Source organism: Mobula hypostoma, chromosome 3 (genome assembly GCF_963921235.1).
Source record: "Mobula hypostoma chromosome 3, sMobHyp1.1, whole genome shotgun sequence".
Lineage (NCBI taxonomy): Eukaryota > Metazoa > Chordata > Chondrichthyes > Myliobatiformes > Myliobatidae > Mobula > Mobula hypostoma.
In genome coordinates this window covers 80,202,311-80,218,613 of record NC_086099.1, presented here as the reverse complement: position 1 = coordinate 80,218,613, position 16,303 = coordinate 80,202,311, and the positions used below count along the sequence as shown (strand labels likewise).

The following is a 16,303-nucleotide window of genomic DNA, read 5'->3' as shown; positions in this document are numbered from 1 at the left end:
CTCCCTCTACATAAAGGTGCAGCGACACATGAGGCTGAGTGGACAATTGCAGCAGAGAGATGTAGGCTGTCTAGGAAAGCCTGAGCCAGAAACCCCTAAACCAATGTGGCTACCATGTTTTGTCTACATTTCCAAATAACTTTCTGAGCATGGATTGGCCTCTCCAGTCATCTGCATACCCACAGACCAGTCCAATCCCTGTGGACAATTAGAGTAGTTCTCATTGATGCATGAGAACGAATGGTGTTGCTCAGGGAAGCTGTCCTTGTCTACTACTCTCTATTCAGATATGTTCCTCTTAGGAGACATCATTAGAGACCATCAGCATGCTGAGCTCGTTGACTTCATTGACTTTGCCTCCAACTTTCACCCTGACCTCAAGTTTACCTGGTTGATTTCTGACACCTCCCTCCCCTTTCTTGATCTTTCTGTCTCTGTCTCTGGAGACAGCTTACCTGCTGATGTCTACTATAAGCCTACGGACTCTCACAGCTACTTGGACTATTCTTCTTCCCACCCTGTCTCTTGCAAAAATGCCATCCCCTTCTCGCAATTCCTCTGTCTCCACCACATCTGCTGTCAGGATGAGGCTTTTCATTCCAGGATGAAGGAGATGTCTTCAATTTTTTAAAGAAAGAGGCTTCCCTTTCTCCACCATCAACTCTGCTCTCAAATGCATCTCTTCCATTTCACGCACATCTGCTCTCACCCCATCCTCCTGCCACCCCACTAGGAATAGGGTTTCCCTTGTCCTCACCTACCACCCCACCAGCCTCCGGGCCCACATATAATTCTCCGTAACTTAGGCCACCTCCAACGGGATCCCACTACCAAGCACAACTTTTCCTCCACCCCCCTTCTGCTTTCCGCAGGGATCGCTCCCTACGTGACTCCCTTGTCCATTTGAGCCCCCCTTCCCTTCCCACTGATCTCCCTCCTGGCACTTATCCTTGTAAGCGGAACAAGTGCTACACATGCCCTTACACTTCCTCCCTCACCACCAGACAGTCCTTCCAGGCGAGGCGACACTTCACCTGTGAGTCGGCTGGGGTGATATACTGCGTCTGGCGCTCCCGGTGCGGCCTTCTATATATTGGCGAGACTTGATGCAGGCTGAGAGACTGTTTCGCTGAACACCTACGCTCTGTCCGCCAGAGAAAGCAAGATCTCCCAGTGGCCGCACATTTCAATTCCACGTCCCATTCCCATTCTGATATGTCTATCCACGGCCTCCTCTATTGTCAAGATGAAGCCACACTCAGATTGGAGGAACAACACCTTTATATTCTGTCTGGGTAGCCTCCAACCTGATGGCATGAATATTGACTTCTCTAACTTCTGTTAATGCCCCTCCTCCCCTTCACACCCCATCCTTTATTTATTTTATATATATATGTATTTTTTTTTAATTCCCCCCTTTTTTTTCTCTCTCTCTTTTTTCTCCCTCTGTCTCTCTCACTATAACTCCTTGCCTGCTGTCCACCCTCTGGGCTCCCCTCCCCCCTTCTCTTTCTCCCAAGGCTTCCCGTCCTGTGATCCTCTCCCTTCTCCAGTTCTTGGCTCCATCCCTCCCCCTCCTGTCTTCTATCATTTCGGATCTCCCCCTCCCCCTCCCATTTTCAAATCTCTTACTATCTCTTCTTTCAGTTAGTCCTGATGAAGGGTCTCAGCCCGAAACGTTGACTGTACTTCTTCCTATAGATGCTGCCTGGCCTGCTGAGTTCACCAGCATTTTTGTGTGTGTTGCTTGAATTTCCAGCATCTGCAGATTTCGTCGTGTCTGCATTGGAGACCATAAACTTGATTTCCAAGGATATACAGATGACACACAATTGTACATCTCAGATGAGCCTGACAATGATAACACCCTATGTTTGGACTTCTGATATGGCTGCAATAAGCAAATAGATGAGCAATAATTTTTAAAATTAAAAGAGGATAAAACTCAAATACTTTTTAGTTGGTGCCAAAGTCAAAAGAGTTAAACTTCTTGATAAACAGGGGAACTTAGCTCCTCTTGTAAAATCAGAAGTAGCAATCATAGGAGTCATTCTTGATACAGATTTGAATTTTAAATTCCACATAAAGAAAATGACCAGAGCAGCATTTCTACACTTAAGAAATATTTCGAAGGTACATCTGTTTCTATCACGTAATGATACTGAAAACGTAATTCATGCCTTTATATTGAATAGCCTATGTAACTGCTATGTACTTTTTACTAAACTTCCAAAACAATCTATTGACAAACTTCAGCTCATTCAGAACACCTCTGCCAGACAATTAACTAAAACCAGGAAGAGGGAGCACACCTCTCCCATCCTAACTACTCTGCATTGGCTTCCTGTATCCTTTACAACTGATTTTAAAGTTCTCTTACTTGTTTTTAGAGCTCTCAATGGTCTGGGACCAGAGTACATCACAGAAGTGCTTTTGTTTTATAATCCTACTTGAGCTCTCAGGTCTTCTGCTGGTCGCTTAAATTTAAACTATCTCCCTCAAAAGATAATTGGCAGGTCAGCTTTTTTTGAACTACGTTTCTAAACTTTGGAACTCAATACCTAAAACTATAAGGGATGCAGCCTCAGTTGACACTTTTAAATGCCAGCTCAAAACCTATTTATTTAACTTTGCTTTTAACTACTTCCTTTTAGTTTTTTTATTTTCTTGTTTTGCACTTTATCCCATTGTAAAGCACTTTGAACTACATAGTTTGTATGAAAAGTGCTTTAAAATGAGTTATAACTATTGTTCATAATTCCATTAGTTTCATGTTATTTATGGAGAAAGATAGGACTGGCCTTCTGGTTGAGATTTTAAATTGGAGATTTTAAATTGGAGAAAAGCCAATTTTGATGATATCAGAAGAGATCTGGCAGATGTGGATTGGTATAGCAACATACATCAAAGTTGCTGGTGAACGCAGCAGGCCAAGCAGCATCTATAGGAAGAGGCGCAGTTGACGTTTCAGGCTGAGACCCTTCGTCAGGACTAACTGAAGGAAGAGTGAGTAAGGGATTTGAAAGCTGGAGGGGGAGGGGGAGATGCAAAATGATAGGAGAAGACAGGAGGGGGAGGGATAGAGCCGAGAGCTGGACAGGTGATAGGCAAAAGGGGATACGAGAGGATCATGGGACAGGAGGTCCGGGAAGAAAGACAAGGGGGGGGGTGACCCAGAGGATGGGCAAGAGGTATATTCAGAGGGACAGAGGGAGAAAAAGGAGAGTGAGAGAAAGAATGTGTGCATAAAAATGAGTAACAGATGGGGTACGAGGGGGAGGTGGGGCCTTAGCGGAAGTTAGAGAAGTCAATGTTCATGCCATCAGGTTGGAGGCTACCCAGACGGAATATAAGTTGTTGTTCCTCCAACCTGAGTGTGGCTTCATCTTTACAGTAGAGGAGGCTGTGGATAGACATGTCAGAATGGGAATGGGATGTGGAATTAAAATGTGTGGCCACTGGGAGATCCTGCTTTCTCTGGCGGACAGAGCGTAGATGTTCAGCAAAGCGGTCTCCCAGTCTGCGTCGGGTCTCACCAATATATAAAAGGCCACATCGGGAGCACCGGACGCAGTATATCACCCCAGTCGACTCACAGGTGAAGTGATGCCTCACCTGGAAGGACTGTTTGGGGCCCTGAATGGTGGTAAGGGAGGAAGTGTAAGGGCATGTGTAGCACTTGTTCTGCTTACACGGATAAGTGCCAGGAGGGAGATCAGTGGGGAGGGATGGGGGGGACGAATGGACAAGGGAGTTGTGTAGGGAGCGATCCCTGCGGAATGCAGGGGGGGGGAGGGAAAGATGTGCTTAGCGGTGGGATCCCGTTGGAGGTGGCGGAAGTTACGGAGAATGATATGTTGGACCCGGAGGCTGGTGGGGTGGAAGGTGAGGACCAGGGGAACCCTATTCCTAGTGGGGTGGTGGGAGGATGGAGTGAGAGCAGATGTACGTTAAATGGGGGAGATGCGTTTAAGAGCAGAGTTGATAGTGGAGGAAGGGAAGCCCCTTTCTTTAAAAAATGAAGACATCTCCCTCGTCCTAGAATGAAAAGCCTCATCCTGAGAGCAGATGCGGCAGAGACGGAGGAATTGCGAGAAGGGGATGGCGTTTTTGCAAGAGACAGGGTGAGAAGAGGAATAGTCCAGATAGCTGTGAGAGTCAGTAGGCTTATAGTAGACATCAGCGGATAAGCTGTCTCCAGAGACAGAGACAGAAAGATCTAGAAAGGGGAGGGAGGTGTCGGAAATGGACCAGGTAAACTTGAGGGCAGGGTGAGAGTTGGAGGCAAAGTTAATAAAGTCAACGAGTTCTGCATGCGTGCAGGAAGCAGCGCCAATGCAGTCGTCAATGTAGCGAAGGAAAAGTGGGGGACAGATACCAGAATAGGCACGGAACATAGATTGTTCCACAAACCCAACAAAAAGGCAGGCATAGCTAGGACCCATACGGGTGCCCATAGCTACACCTTTAGTTTGGAGGAAATGGGAGGAGCAAAAGGAGAAATTATTAAGAGTAAGGACTAATTCCGCTAGACGGAGCAGAGCGGTTGTAGAGGGGAACTGATTAGGTCTGGAATCCAAAAAGAAGCGTAGAGCTTTGAGACCTTCCTGATGGGGGATGGAAGTATATAAGGACTGGACATCCTTACTCTTAATAATTTCTCCTTTTGCTCCTCCCATTTCCTCCAAACTAAAGGTGTAGATATGGGCACCCATATGGGTCCTAGCTATGCCTGCCTTTTTGTTGGGTTTGTGGAACAATCTATGTTCCGTGCCTATTCTGGTATCTGTCCCCCACTTTTCCTTCGCTACATCGATGACTGCATTGGTGCTGCTTCCTGCACGCATGCAGAACTCGTTGACTTTATTAAGTTTGCCTCCAACTCTCACCCTGCCCTCAAGTTTACCTGGTCCATTTCCGACACCTCCCTCCCCGTTCTAGATCTTTCTGTCTCTGTCTCTGGAGACAGCTTATCCACTGATGTCTACTATAAGCCTACTGACTCTCACAGCTATCTGGACTATTCCTCTTCTCACCCTGTCTCTTGCAAAAACGCCATCCCCTTCTCGCAATTCCTCCGTCTCCGCCGCATCTGCTCTCAGGATGAGGCTTTTCATTCTAGGACGAGGGAGATGTCTTCATTTTTTAAAGAAAGGGGCTTCCCTTCCTCCACTATCAACTCTGCTCTTAAACGCATCTCCCCCATTTAACGTACATCTGCTCTCACTCCATCCTCCCACCACCCCACTAGGAATAGGGTTCCCCTGGTCCTCACCTACCACCCCACCAGCCTCCGGGTCCAACATATTATTCTCCGTAACTTCCGCCACCTCCAACGGGATCCCACCACTAAGCACATCTTTCCCTCCCCCCTCTGCATTCCGCAGGGATCGCTCCCTACACAACTCCCTTGTCCATTCGTCCCCCCCATCCCTCCCCACTGATCTCCCTCCTGGCACTTATCCGTGTAAGCGGAACAAGTGCTACACATGCCCTTACACTTCCTCCCTTACCACCATTCAGGGCCCCAAACAGTCCTTCCAGGTGAGGCATCACTTCACCTGTGAGTCGACTGGGGTGATATACTGCGTCCGGTGCTCCCGATGTGGCCTATTATATATTGGTGAGACCCGACGCAGACTGGGAGACCGCTTTGCTGAACATCTACGCTCTGTCCGCCAGAGAAAGCAGGATCTCCCAGTGGCCACACATTTTAATTCCACATCCCATTCCCATTCTGACATGTCTATCCACGGCCTCCTCTACTGTAAAGATGAAGCCACACTCAGGTTGGAGGAACAACACTTTATATTCCGTCTGGGTAGCCTCCAACCTGATGGCATGAACATCGACTTCTCTAACTTCCGCTAAGGCCCCACCTCCCCCTCGTACCCCATCTGTTACTCATTTTTATGCACACATTCTTTCTCTCACTCTCCTTTTTCTCCCTCTGTCCCTCTGAATATACCTCTTGCCCATCCTCTGGGTCACCCCCCCCTTGTCTTTCTTCCCGGACCTCCTGTCCCATGATCCTCTCGTATTCCCTTTTGCCTATCACCTGTCCAGCTCTCGGCTCTATCCCTCCCCCTCCTGTCTTCTCCTATCATTTTGCATCTCCCCCTCCCCCTCCAGCTTTCAAATCCCTTACTCACTCTTCCTTCAGTTAGTCCTGACGAAGGGTCTCGGCCTGAAACGTCGACTGCGCCTCTTCCTATAGATGCTGCTTGGCCTGCTGCGTTCACCAGCAACTTTGATGTATATTGCTTGAATTTCCAGCATCTGCAGAATTCCTGTTGTTTGTGGATTGGTATAGGTTGTTTTCCAGCAAAGCAAGGTTTGTCAGTGGGAGACTTTCAAAATTAAAATATTAAGAATACAGAATTTGTATGCTCCTTTAGAATAAAAGGCAAGACTGACAGGTTTAGGGAACCTTGCTTTTCAAGGGATATTGAGGCACTGGTTAAGAAGAAGAAGGGTGTGCATGTTTAGGCAGCAAGGAACTAATGAGGTGTTTGAGAAGTGTAAGAAATGCACTTGAGGCTGTTCATGAGGGGAATAACAAGGACATGAGGTTCATCTGGCAGACAAGGTGAAAGAGTGGATGTGGAGAGGATGTTTCCTGTGCTGGGAGTGTCTAAGACTAGAGGACACAGCCTCAGAACAGAGGGGTATTCTTTTAGAACTGAAATGAGGAGAAACTTCTTGAATGAGAGAGTGGTATATTTGTGGAATTCATTGCCACAGGCAGCTGTGGAAGCCAAGTCTTTATGCATATTTAAGGTAGAGGTTGATAGAATCTTGATTGGTCAGGGAATGAAGGGATATGGGAGAGGGAAGGCAGGAGATTGCAGTTGAGAGGAAAAATGGGTCAGCCATGAGGAAATGAAAGAACAGACTCTATGAGCCAAATGACCTAATTCTACTCCTATATCTTATGGTCTTTTGGGATCCCACGGGCTTCTATAGTAAGGACAAAAGGGTAGCAAGAGACAGAGTTGGTCCTCTTGAAATACAGCGTGGTCATCTTTACTTGGAGCCAAAAGAGATGGGGGGGCGATCTTAAATGAATATTTTGCATTTTGGGAGACGGGCACAGGGTCTATAGAACTGAAGCAGAAGACTAGTGAGGTTATGACTGTTTCTAGATTACAGAAGAGGATGTGCTTGCAGTCTTGAGGGAAATTGGGGTGGATTAATCCCCAGTGCCTAACAAGCTGCCCTTTGAATTTGTGAGAAGCTAGTGCAGAAAATGCAGGGGCCCAGGCAGAGATATTTAAAATGGCCTTAGCCACTGGTAAGGTGTGGAGGATAGCAAATGTTGTTCCATTGTCCAAGAGTTTCTCTAAGAATAAGTTGCAGAATTATAGGCTAGTGAGTGTGATGTTAGTTATGGTGGATTAGGAACAGTCAATTTGGCTTTATGCATGGTAGGTCATGTCTAACCAATCTTAGAATTTTTTGAGGAGACTGTAAGGAAGGTTGATGAAGGACAGAGGGTGGACATTATTCACAAGTCCCACATGGTAGGGTGATCCAGAAGGTTAAGATGCTTAGCATTCAGGATGAGTTAGTAAATCCAATTTTGTGTCGGCTTAGTGGGAAAAGACAGAGTGGTAGTAGATGGTTGTCTCTCTGATGGAGGCCTGTGACTCATGGTGTGTCACAGGATTCAGTGATGGGTCCGTTATTTGTCATCTACATTAATGATTTAGGTGATAATATGGTAAACTGGACTAGCAAATTTGTAGATGGTACTAAGACTGGGATCTTAGTAGACAGAGAGGAAGGCGATCAAAATTTGTATGGTGATCTGGACCAGCTAGAAAATGGGCTGAAAAATAGCAGATGGAATTTAATGTAGACAAGTATGAGGTATTGCACTTTGGCTGGAAAACCAGGGTAGGACTTGCATAGTGATTGGTAGGTCTCTGAGCTGTGCGGGAGAACAGAGATCTGGGAATATAGATCTAATGATGCAGAACTGGTAGGCTATAGGTTGTACAAGGTGGTGGGGAATGATGGGCAGATAGAGACAGATAGTGGAGGAGGAAAATAGAGATGGGCTGGAAAGTAATGTGGAACTTTTTGTCCTTTCCCTTCCCCTCTGCCTCTATTTTTCTTATGTCTCCACTCCCTCGTTTCTCAACCATCCCTTCACCCTCAACTAGTTTCCTTTGTCTTTCACCCCTCCCTTATCCTGTTCCACTTATCACTCCCAGCCTATCTTATCCTTCCTTCTCACTTCTTTAACACTGGTTACCTTCCCTCTACAGCCTCTGTCCTGATATAGGATCTTGATCTGAGATGCCAACATAGATACTCATGATCCACTGAATTCCTCCAGCAGTATTTTGCTTCGGATTCATATATCATATTCTGACGTTAAAGCCTCTTGATTGATTCTGTATTGATTCTTAGGTGCTCCTATGCTTTTCTCGAGATGCACTGGTTCTTGATCATTTCAACTACAGCAGTGCCTCACCTCCCAAATCGTATATCAAAGGTAAGAAAATCTGGTCATTGTGTTCTCCACTGAAAAGCTTAGCTAGACTAGTATTAGTCCTATCTTCCAGCTTATGTAATGAGCAAATAATGTAAATGTAGGAAGCAGTTTCATAAGGAAGTATCTTGCTCTTTTGAACTAATGTACTGCAATAATAAACCCAAATCATTTAAAACTCAATTATAATAAGGCTTGAACAAATGTTTGTAGCAAAAATGGGTTTAACATTGACTTGCTTTTTTAAGATTAGATCATATAGCAGTGTCTTCTTAAAAACTCTATATTGCAATTGAAAAGTATATTTTCTATTTACATAAAGCATTAATGATTTTTTTGATAGGGAAACTTGCATTAGAAGATTATGCAGTTGTGTATCCTCCAAATGGTAAGTGCTATGGAAGAACTAACCTGATTAGAAGATGCTGCTTACGGATAAAGATAAGGAATCTTTGCTTTTTGTCTTGCTTGAATGTTTTTATTTGGGGGGGCGGGGGGAAGAAAAATTGGTCTTGAGAGGTTAAGCATTTAAATTTATGAGTTTTAGCACCTTGCTCTAAGGTTTAGCGTATATTTTGATGATACTTTATATTGTTCATTGTATAATTTCTTGGTCTTCTAAATTAAAATTTATAATTAATGTCCTTTGGCTGCTTAATAAGTAATTTGATTGCCTAAAACAAGATAAAAAAATCATAATTTGTAATAATAAATTTAATATTCTTATCCTGTACAGGAGTAGTTCCATTCCATGGATTTGCAATGTATGGTAAGCAATATTCCTCCTAAATATTAGAAAAATATAATTATTAGTGTTGTGTATGATGGGCCTTTGGCACACTGATTAATTTCAGTCTATAATAATCATTATTTGGCCTTTTCACTATATGTTCGTATTGTGCATCTTTGACCTTTTTTTCTGTAGTTTATAATAAGGTGTCACCTCTTTCACAATTGGTGCTTTGCGAAAAGTGACTCAATATCATCGCTTCATGCTTTCTATGTTGCGAATGGGCACCTGCTACATTTCCTATGGTTACATTGGGAAGTGCCAGAAGAGAGAGTCAGATTTGCAAAAGAAATATCTGTTTGGAATGCTGAGAGGGGTTGGGAGGTAAATTGGAATGTTTGAATCTTGTTGCAGGTAATGGAAATTCTTGAATGATATCAAAGAATGTGGTGGCTGGTGGGTTATGTCATGGAAAATATCCTTAATGGAGCCATGATAGCCTTTTTTATGGTAAAAGGGCAGATAGGAACACTGCTTTACATTGCATCTATTTCAGGGTGCATAGCTTAATCAGTAAGGTAGATGAACTGAGGTCATGGATGCCTCTAGTGACTAGGATATAGTGGCCGTAACAGAAGAGAGCTGGACTGGCAGTTCAAGGATACTGATGCTTTAGTTTTGGGTAGAACTCTAAAAATAAGAAAGGGATTGTCACCATGGTAGGGCTATATTATAGACTCCCTAATAGTCAACAGGAGCTTGATGGGCTGATGTTTCAAGAAATTGCAAGTAGTTGTGAAAAGAGTAGGCTTGTGCCAGTGGGAGATTTCAGCTTTCTCAATATTGACCGGGCCACCCAGAGTACAAAAGGCCCGAATAGGACAGAATTTGTGCAGTGCATCCAGGACAGTTTCCACACACAGTATGTGGAAGAACCGACTCGGGAATGAGGCGTGCCAGGTAACTGAAGTGGCAGTTAGGGAACCACTTTTGATCCAGTGACCACAAAACTATTTCTTTTAAAATATTATGGAGAAAGGTAGATTAGACAGGTTAAAGTCTGAATTTGGAGTAGAACCAACTTTGAGGATGTTACATAGAGTATAAGCTGGATCAGTGGGCAGCTATTTAAAGTTAAAGGAACGTTTGGAAAGTGGGAAGCTTCTCAAAGCCAGAGTTCAAAGTAAAATTTATTAGAGTGCATACATGTCACCACATACAATCCTGAGATTCTTTTTCTGCAGGTATACTTAGCAAATCTACAGAACAGGAACTATAAACAGGATCAACGGACAACTAACTGCAAGTGCAGATATAAATAAATAGCAATAAATAACAAGCATGAAATAACAAGATAAGGGTCCTTAAATGAGTGTAGTTAGACCCTTTTGTTCGAGTCTTATGGCTGAGGTGTAATAACTGTTCTTGAACCTGGTAGTGCAAGTCCTGAGGCACTTGTACCTTCTACCTGATGGCAGTAGCGAGAAAAGAGCATTGCCTGGGTGGTGAGGATCTTTGACGATGGTTGCTGCTTTTCTACTGCAACATTTCATGTAGACATGCTCAGTGGTTGGGAGGGTTTTACCCGTGATGTACTGGGCCGAATCCACTACCTTTTGTAGGATTTTCCACTCAAGGGCATTGGTGTTCACGTACCAGGCTGTCATGCAGCCAGTCAGCACACTTTCCACCACACATCTATAAAAGTTTGCCAAGGTTTTTGATGACATGCCAAATCTTTGCAGACCCCTGAGGAAATAGAGGCGCTGTTTTGCTTTCTTTGCAATTATATTTATATAATGGGTCCAGGACAGGTCTTCTGAGATAGTGCACCCAGGAATCCTCTTCACGTCTGATGCTCAGATAATTACTGGCTCATGGACCTCTGGTTTCCCTCTCCTGAAGTCTTCAATCAGTTCATTGGACTTAATTGACATTGAGTGGGAGGTTGTTGTTATTACACTACTCACCCAAGTTTTCAATCTCCCTCCTGAATGCTGATTCATCACCCCCTTTTATACAGCTCTCAACAGTGGTATCATCAGCAAATTTATAAATGGTGTTGGAGCTGTACTTGCCCACACAGTCATAGTTATAAAGCAATTTTATTAAAAGGGTTATATCAAGTGTCCAGGGGTATCATTATTCCATTAGAGTGACAGAGAGAAGGCACATTCAGAGATTACCTTAAGGGGGAAATCAAGAGGGAAAAAGAGGGTATGAGATGGATTTGGCAGGTAGGGTGTAAGTTAATCCCAGGAGTTTCTTCAGATGTATTAGCAGTAAAAGGGTAATTAGGAGAAGGCATGTATATTAATCTCTTCTGGTAAAACATCTTTTCCTCTCCCTCCCCACTCTGGCCTCTTACATATTCTCACCTCCCCCTGGATCTACTCTCCCTCCTTCCCTTTCTCCCATGGTCCACTCTCCCCTCCTATCTGATTCCTTCCTCTCCAACCCTTTATCTCTTCTACCCGCCTGGCTACACCTATCACCTTCTAGTGATTTGCCTTCCCCTCCCCCTCACCTTTTTATTATGGCCTCTTCCCCCTTCCTTTCCAGTCTTGAAGAAGGGTCTTGGCCTGAATCGTTGACTGTTAATTCATTTCTATTGATGCTGCCTGACCTGCTGAGTTCCTCCAGCATTTTGGATTACCAGCATCTGCAGACTTTCTCGTGTTTGTGAATAGGGGGAGATAAAATCGTCTTAAAGACTATGAGGGCTACCTATACATGGAGCTGCAGGAGATGGTTAAGATTTCTCCTGTGTTTACTCGAGAATATCATAAATGACAATGAAATTACGGTAATGAGCTCTTGGACCATATGCTTGCAATAAGGGAGGAGGTATTTGCAGCCTTGAAGTGTGTTAGGGTGAACAAATTCCCAGGGGTTGACCAAGTGTACCCTCGGACCTTATGGGAGGCCAGGAAGAAATAGATGAGGTTCTTGTAGAGAAGTTCCAAAAGACTGGACTGTGGCAAATGTTGTTCCATTGTTCAAGAAGGGTAGTTAGGATAGGCCAGAGAGTTTGACTTCAGATGTAGGTAAGTTACTGGAGAGGATTTTGATGGACAAACTGAACTGTGAAGTTGAATGTGGAAAGGGTGAGAAATGGGATTATAATGAAAAAGATCAAGGATATGTATTTTAAGGATGGATAGATTTGAAAAGGAGGGGGAACATAAATAATGTATTATTTTTGCCACAGGGAGCATGGCTGTGTATATGCAAACCATATCTAACTCTGGTTAAGTTTGTTGAGTATAAACTTTGAGCTTGAATCTGTGATTTGAGGACTTAGAAGTGGAATTCGTTCAATAAGAAATAATATTTAAGAGAGTACAATCAATTTTGATGTGAAGATTATTAAAATACAGAGATGGTGGTGGTTAAGAAAACTAACTGTGGCAGCATTTCTAATAGAATGCCAGGACTGAATAATTGGAAAGCAGAGAAGTTGATTATTTGCATATTCTGTATAAATCTTCACAGTATTATAGAAATTGAAGTATCATCTCTAGTGTCATAATAATCAAGACACTACTAGCAAAACCAAGAACAAGTTCACAGGTCTTTTTCACATTTATGCATAAAGTAACAACTATCCATAGCAAATTGCTGGGTGATTTGCACTGCTCTGTCTTCAGTCTTACAAAAATAGTTATTTCGATATGTCATCTGTTCATGTGTTATGAAATTGGTTTTCTAACAGCAGCAGAAATTCTTATTGGGTCAAATTGTTTGAACCCTGGTAAAGATGTTTTTTATCGCCTTGAATTAACTCGACTTTGGAAACTTGAAAACGGACAGTGAAACTGTCATATCTCATTCTTTTGGGTCTAAGAGACCTTTTACAATTGTACATATTGCTGTCTTACTTATTCTTTCTCACTCTCTAACTTTCATCTTTCCCATCTTTCTTTCCATATCCAGTTTGACTAATTTAGCCTCATTCCTTCTCTGTTGTTTTCAATTGTCTTTCCCCTTAAATTTAATTGGTTTAGAAAACAGGCCACTTGAAGGCAAACTTCTGTTCAGTGATAATTTCTTGTCTCCAGGCGGTATCATAGAAGAAGCCTATCAGAGTATAATTTCTGATTTGTGTGGGGCAGCCTGCAAGCCATTCCTCTGGTGTCTGGTTGAACTGGTAAGAAATGTGTTCCTTGGTGGACACAGGAATGTACAGAGGCCATCAGAGACCAGAGACGGGCATTTTGTGTTTTGAGATATAGATTTATTTAAGAAGCTTTGCTGAATTCTCAGGAAAAAAAAGAGCGATTAGCAAGGGGAGGTTTTAGAAAAGGGTGGCTTTGAGGGGATGAGTATTTTAAGAGACGACAGTGTGTTTTGATGGACAATGGGAAGATTTATGAGAAACAAGAGACATTTGAGAATGCCATGGATAATGACTTTACATCGGCTGATTCGAAATTTGCTGTCGATAGTGCAAATACTACAGCCCCATGACAGGATATGGTTAGCTATCATATGCTCCAACATCTGCCTGAGGCAGTCCTAAAGAAGTTGCTTGAGTTTTATAAGGTCTGGAAGCAAAGAATCTTCCAGGATGCTAGAAAAGGGCTGTGGTGCAGCCTATTGTTAAACCTGGGAAGTAGCTGTGGGCCTATTCCACAGTGTGTAAAATATTCTTCACTGTGTAAAATAATGGAGAAAATGATAGAAATTAAGCTGATGTTTCTTTTGGAGAAGAGAGCATTACTTAATTTCTACCAGTGTGGGTTTTGTAAACGAGATCTACGTATGATACCCTCGTACTACTGGGAAATGCAATTCAGAAAGCTTTTACAGTGAAAGAATCAGCAGTTGCAGTATTTATGGACATTGAAAAAGCTGATGGTATGCTGTGGAGGGAGGGACCTTTGAGCATAAACTCCGTATGCTTAGCACTGGTGATAGGTTTTACAATTGGGTATTGGATTTTTTATTTGGCTGATCGTTTAGAGTGAGGGTGCGTAAAGAAGTGTCATCAGAGTATGTGGTAGATAATGGGGATCTCCCCCACCCCCATAGTGTTATTAGTCCAATATTTTCTTTAATTTGATGATTAATTGCATTTTTTGATGGTGTTGGGTCTGGGTTCAGTTTGGCTTTGTATGCTGATGATGGGGCTCTGTGGAAAAGGGGTTGTAATATGCCAGTGTGGTAAGGTCTGTGCAAACAGCGCTATCAGCAATGGAAGAAATATCTTTGAACGGAGGTTTTTTAATTTTCTGCTTCTAAGTCAAAATATATGGGTTTTACCCAGAAATTGTGTGGATTATATTCAGCTTATTCTGTAAGTGTGTTCATTGTCTAGAGTTCCTGTGTTTAAGTATTTGGGGCAATGGTTGGATGCAAGACTCACTTGGAGAACACAAAGTTTTTGGAGAATAAATGTAAGCAGGTCATTAATTTTATGTGCTGTGTGGCTGGGTATGACTGACGTACTTCTAAGGGGTGTTTTATTGGCAATTTATTGTGCTTTAATATGCTCTTGTCTGGATTATGGTTATATGATTTGTGGGGAAGCAGCTCCTTCTGTTTTGCATAGATTGGATGTTCTACAGGCCAGTGCACTTAGAACCTGTAGTGAAGCATTCTGGACCACACCTAGGGATGCTTTGGGAGTTGAACTAGGTGAGATGCCACTTGACCTGTAGAGAGAAAAACTGAGCCTTGTATGCTAGATTTCCTTGGTAGGGTGGGTTGGGGGGGAAATCCTATTTAATGTATACTGTTCTAATTGATTATTGGGGATATAATAGCAAAATTGGTAAATGTTTTGGGCAGATAATTAGGGAATATGTGCAGGATATGGTCTTGGGGATTTGTGGATTAGCCCACATGTGGCCTGGCCAGGAATTCCACTGTGGAAGTTTCCAGATGTGAAAATAGATTTGACGTTACTAGAGGATAGACAGTGTCTTGAGGGCGTGAGAGGATATCTGCTCATTTACAGCAGCAGTATTTTCCCTTTTCGCGTATCTTTATAGATGGTTCTAAAGACCCAGTTAGTAACCGGGTGAGCTCAAGGATATTTATCCCCTGGTCTAATGTTGAGGTGGGGGGAAAAGCTGACAGGTGGTTTGTCTGTCTATACAACAGAATTTATGGCCATTATTATCAGCCTGCAATAGGTGAACAAGTTAAGCCAAATAGAGTCATGGTCTGCTTCTGTCCTGCAGAGTTTGGAATCGAAGGTCATGGGGAAGGTCATTGTTAATCTACATGTTCTGGAGAGTGCAGGAATAGTAGTACCATTTTATTAGGTATCTGCAAATGTGGGTGTATAGGGTAATGAAAGGGCAGATGTTACAACAAAACGGGCACTTACTAAGTCTGAAGTAGATAATATAGTTATTATGTGAAAGTATGAAACTAAGTCTTGTAATAGGTTGAGAGGAATTGGGAAATGGGAGAAATTGTGAGATAGGAGCAGGACAGAGAGGCAGTATTACAATTTGTTTCCATCAGTCCAGGGTAGGCACCTTTTGGGAAGAAATAGGAGGGAAGATGTTTTCTTGGTGAGTCTGAGATTTGCACATACGGGTTTGCACTCCACTTTGGCACTTGTTGGTAAGCATGGGAATGGGTGGTGAGGTCCCAGAGACGATGGAACATGTGATCATGGTGTGCCACAAATATTTGTTAGAACATGGGAAGCTGTTTTGGCAATTATTGGGTAGATGTGGGGTGCCTAGTTTGCAGGGTATTCTTGGCAGCTGAGGCAGGGGCAGTTAAGTCGTGTAGGACCCTGGTGAATTTTTAAATTAAAGTAGGTTTGAGAGATAGCATCTGATCCCTGTCATGACTCCCTTGGTAGTCCTCTATGGTAGGTGGCGGTAATGCACCTTCCTGAGAGGTGTGAAGCGCCATTAGCACAAAAGTTGTCCTAGTAATCCACTTGACCCGAAGTATTCACAAGGCTACTTGTACTCCACTGATGTTGCATGAAAAGCAAACTGAACACAAAGGTTACAAATCCAGTTCCTGAACTTATGTGCATAATTATAAGACTCAATTTTAATTTATTCTTGGATTGTAAAAGCCACTAACAATGTTTTGAATGT

At 43.1% G+C, this 16,303-nt stretch overlaps 1 protein-coding gene across 2 annotated transcripts in view; it reads left to right on the top strand.

Annotated features, from left to right (window-relative positions):
- The window catches only part of tbc1d19 (TBC1 domain family, member 19), a 148,028-nt gene that overhangs the window by 109,928 nt on the left and 21,797 nt on the right, over nucleotides 1-16,303 (top strand). For both annotated transcript variants that reach the window (XM_063043328.1, XM_063043329.1), the window contains exons 14-16: nucleotides 8,419-8,503; nucleotides 8,844-8,888; nucleotides 9,237-9,269. In XM_063043328.1, coding sequence (XP_062899398.1) covers nucleotides 8,419-8,503; nucleotides 8,844-8,888; nucleotides 9,237-9,269 — 163 coding nt within the window. The remainder of the gene's footprint in view (nucleotides 1-8,418; nucleotides 8,504-8,843; nucleotides 8,889-9,236; nucleotides 9,270-16,303) is intronic.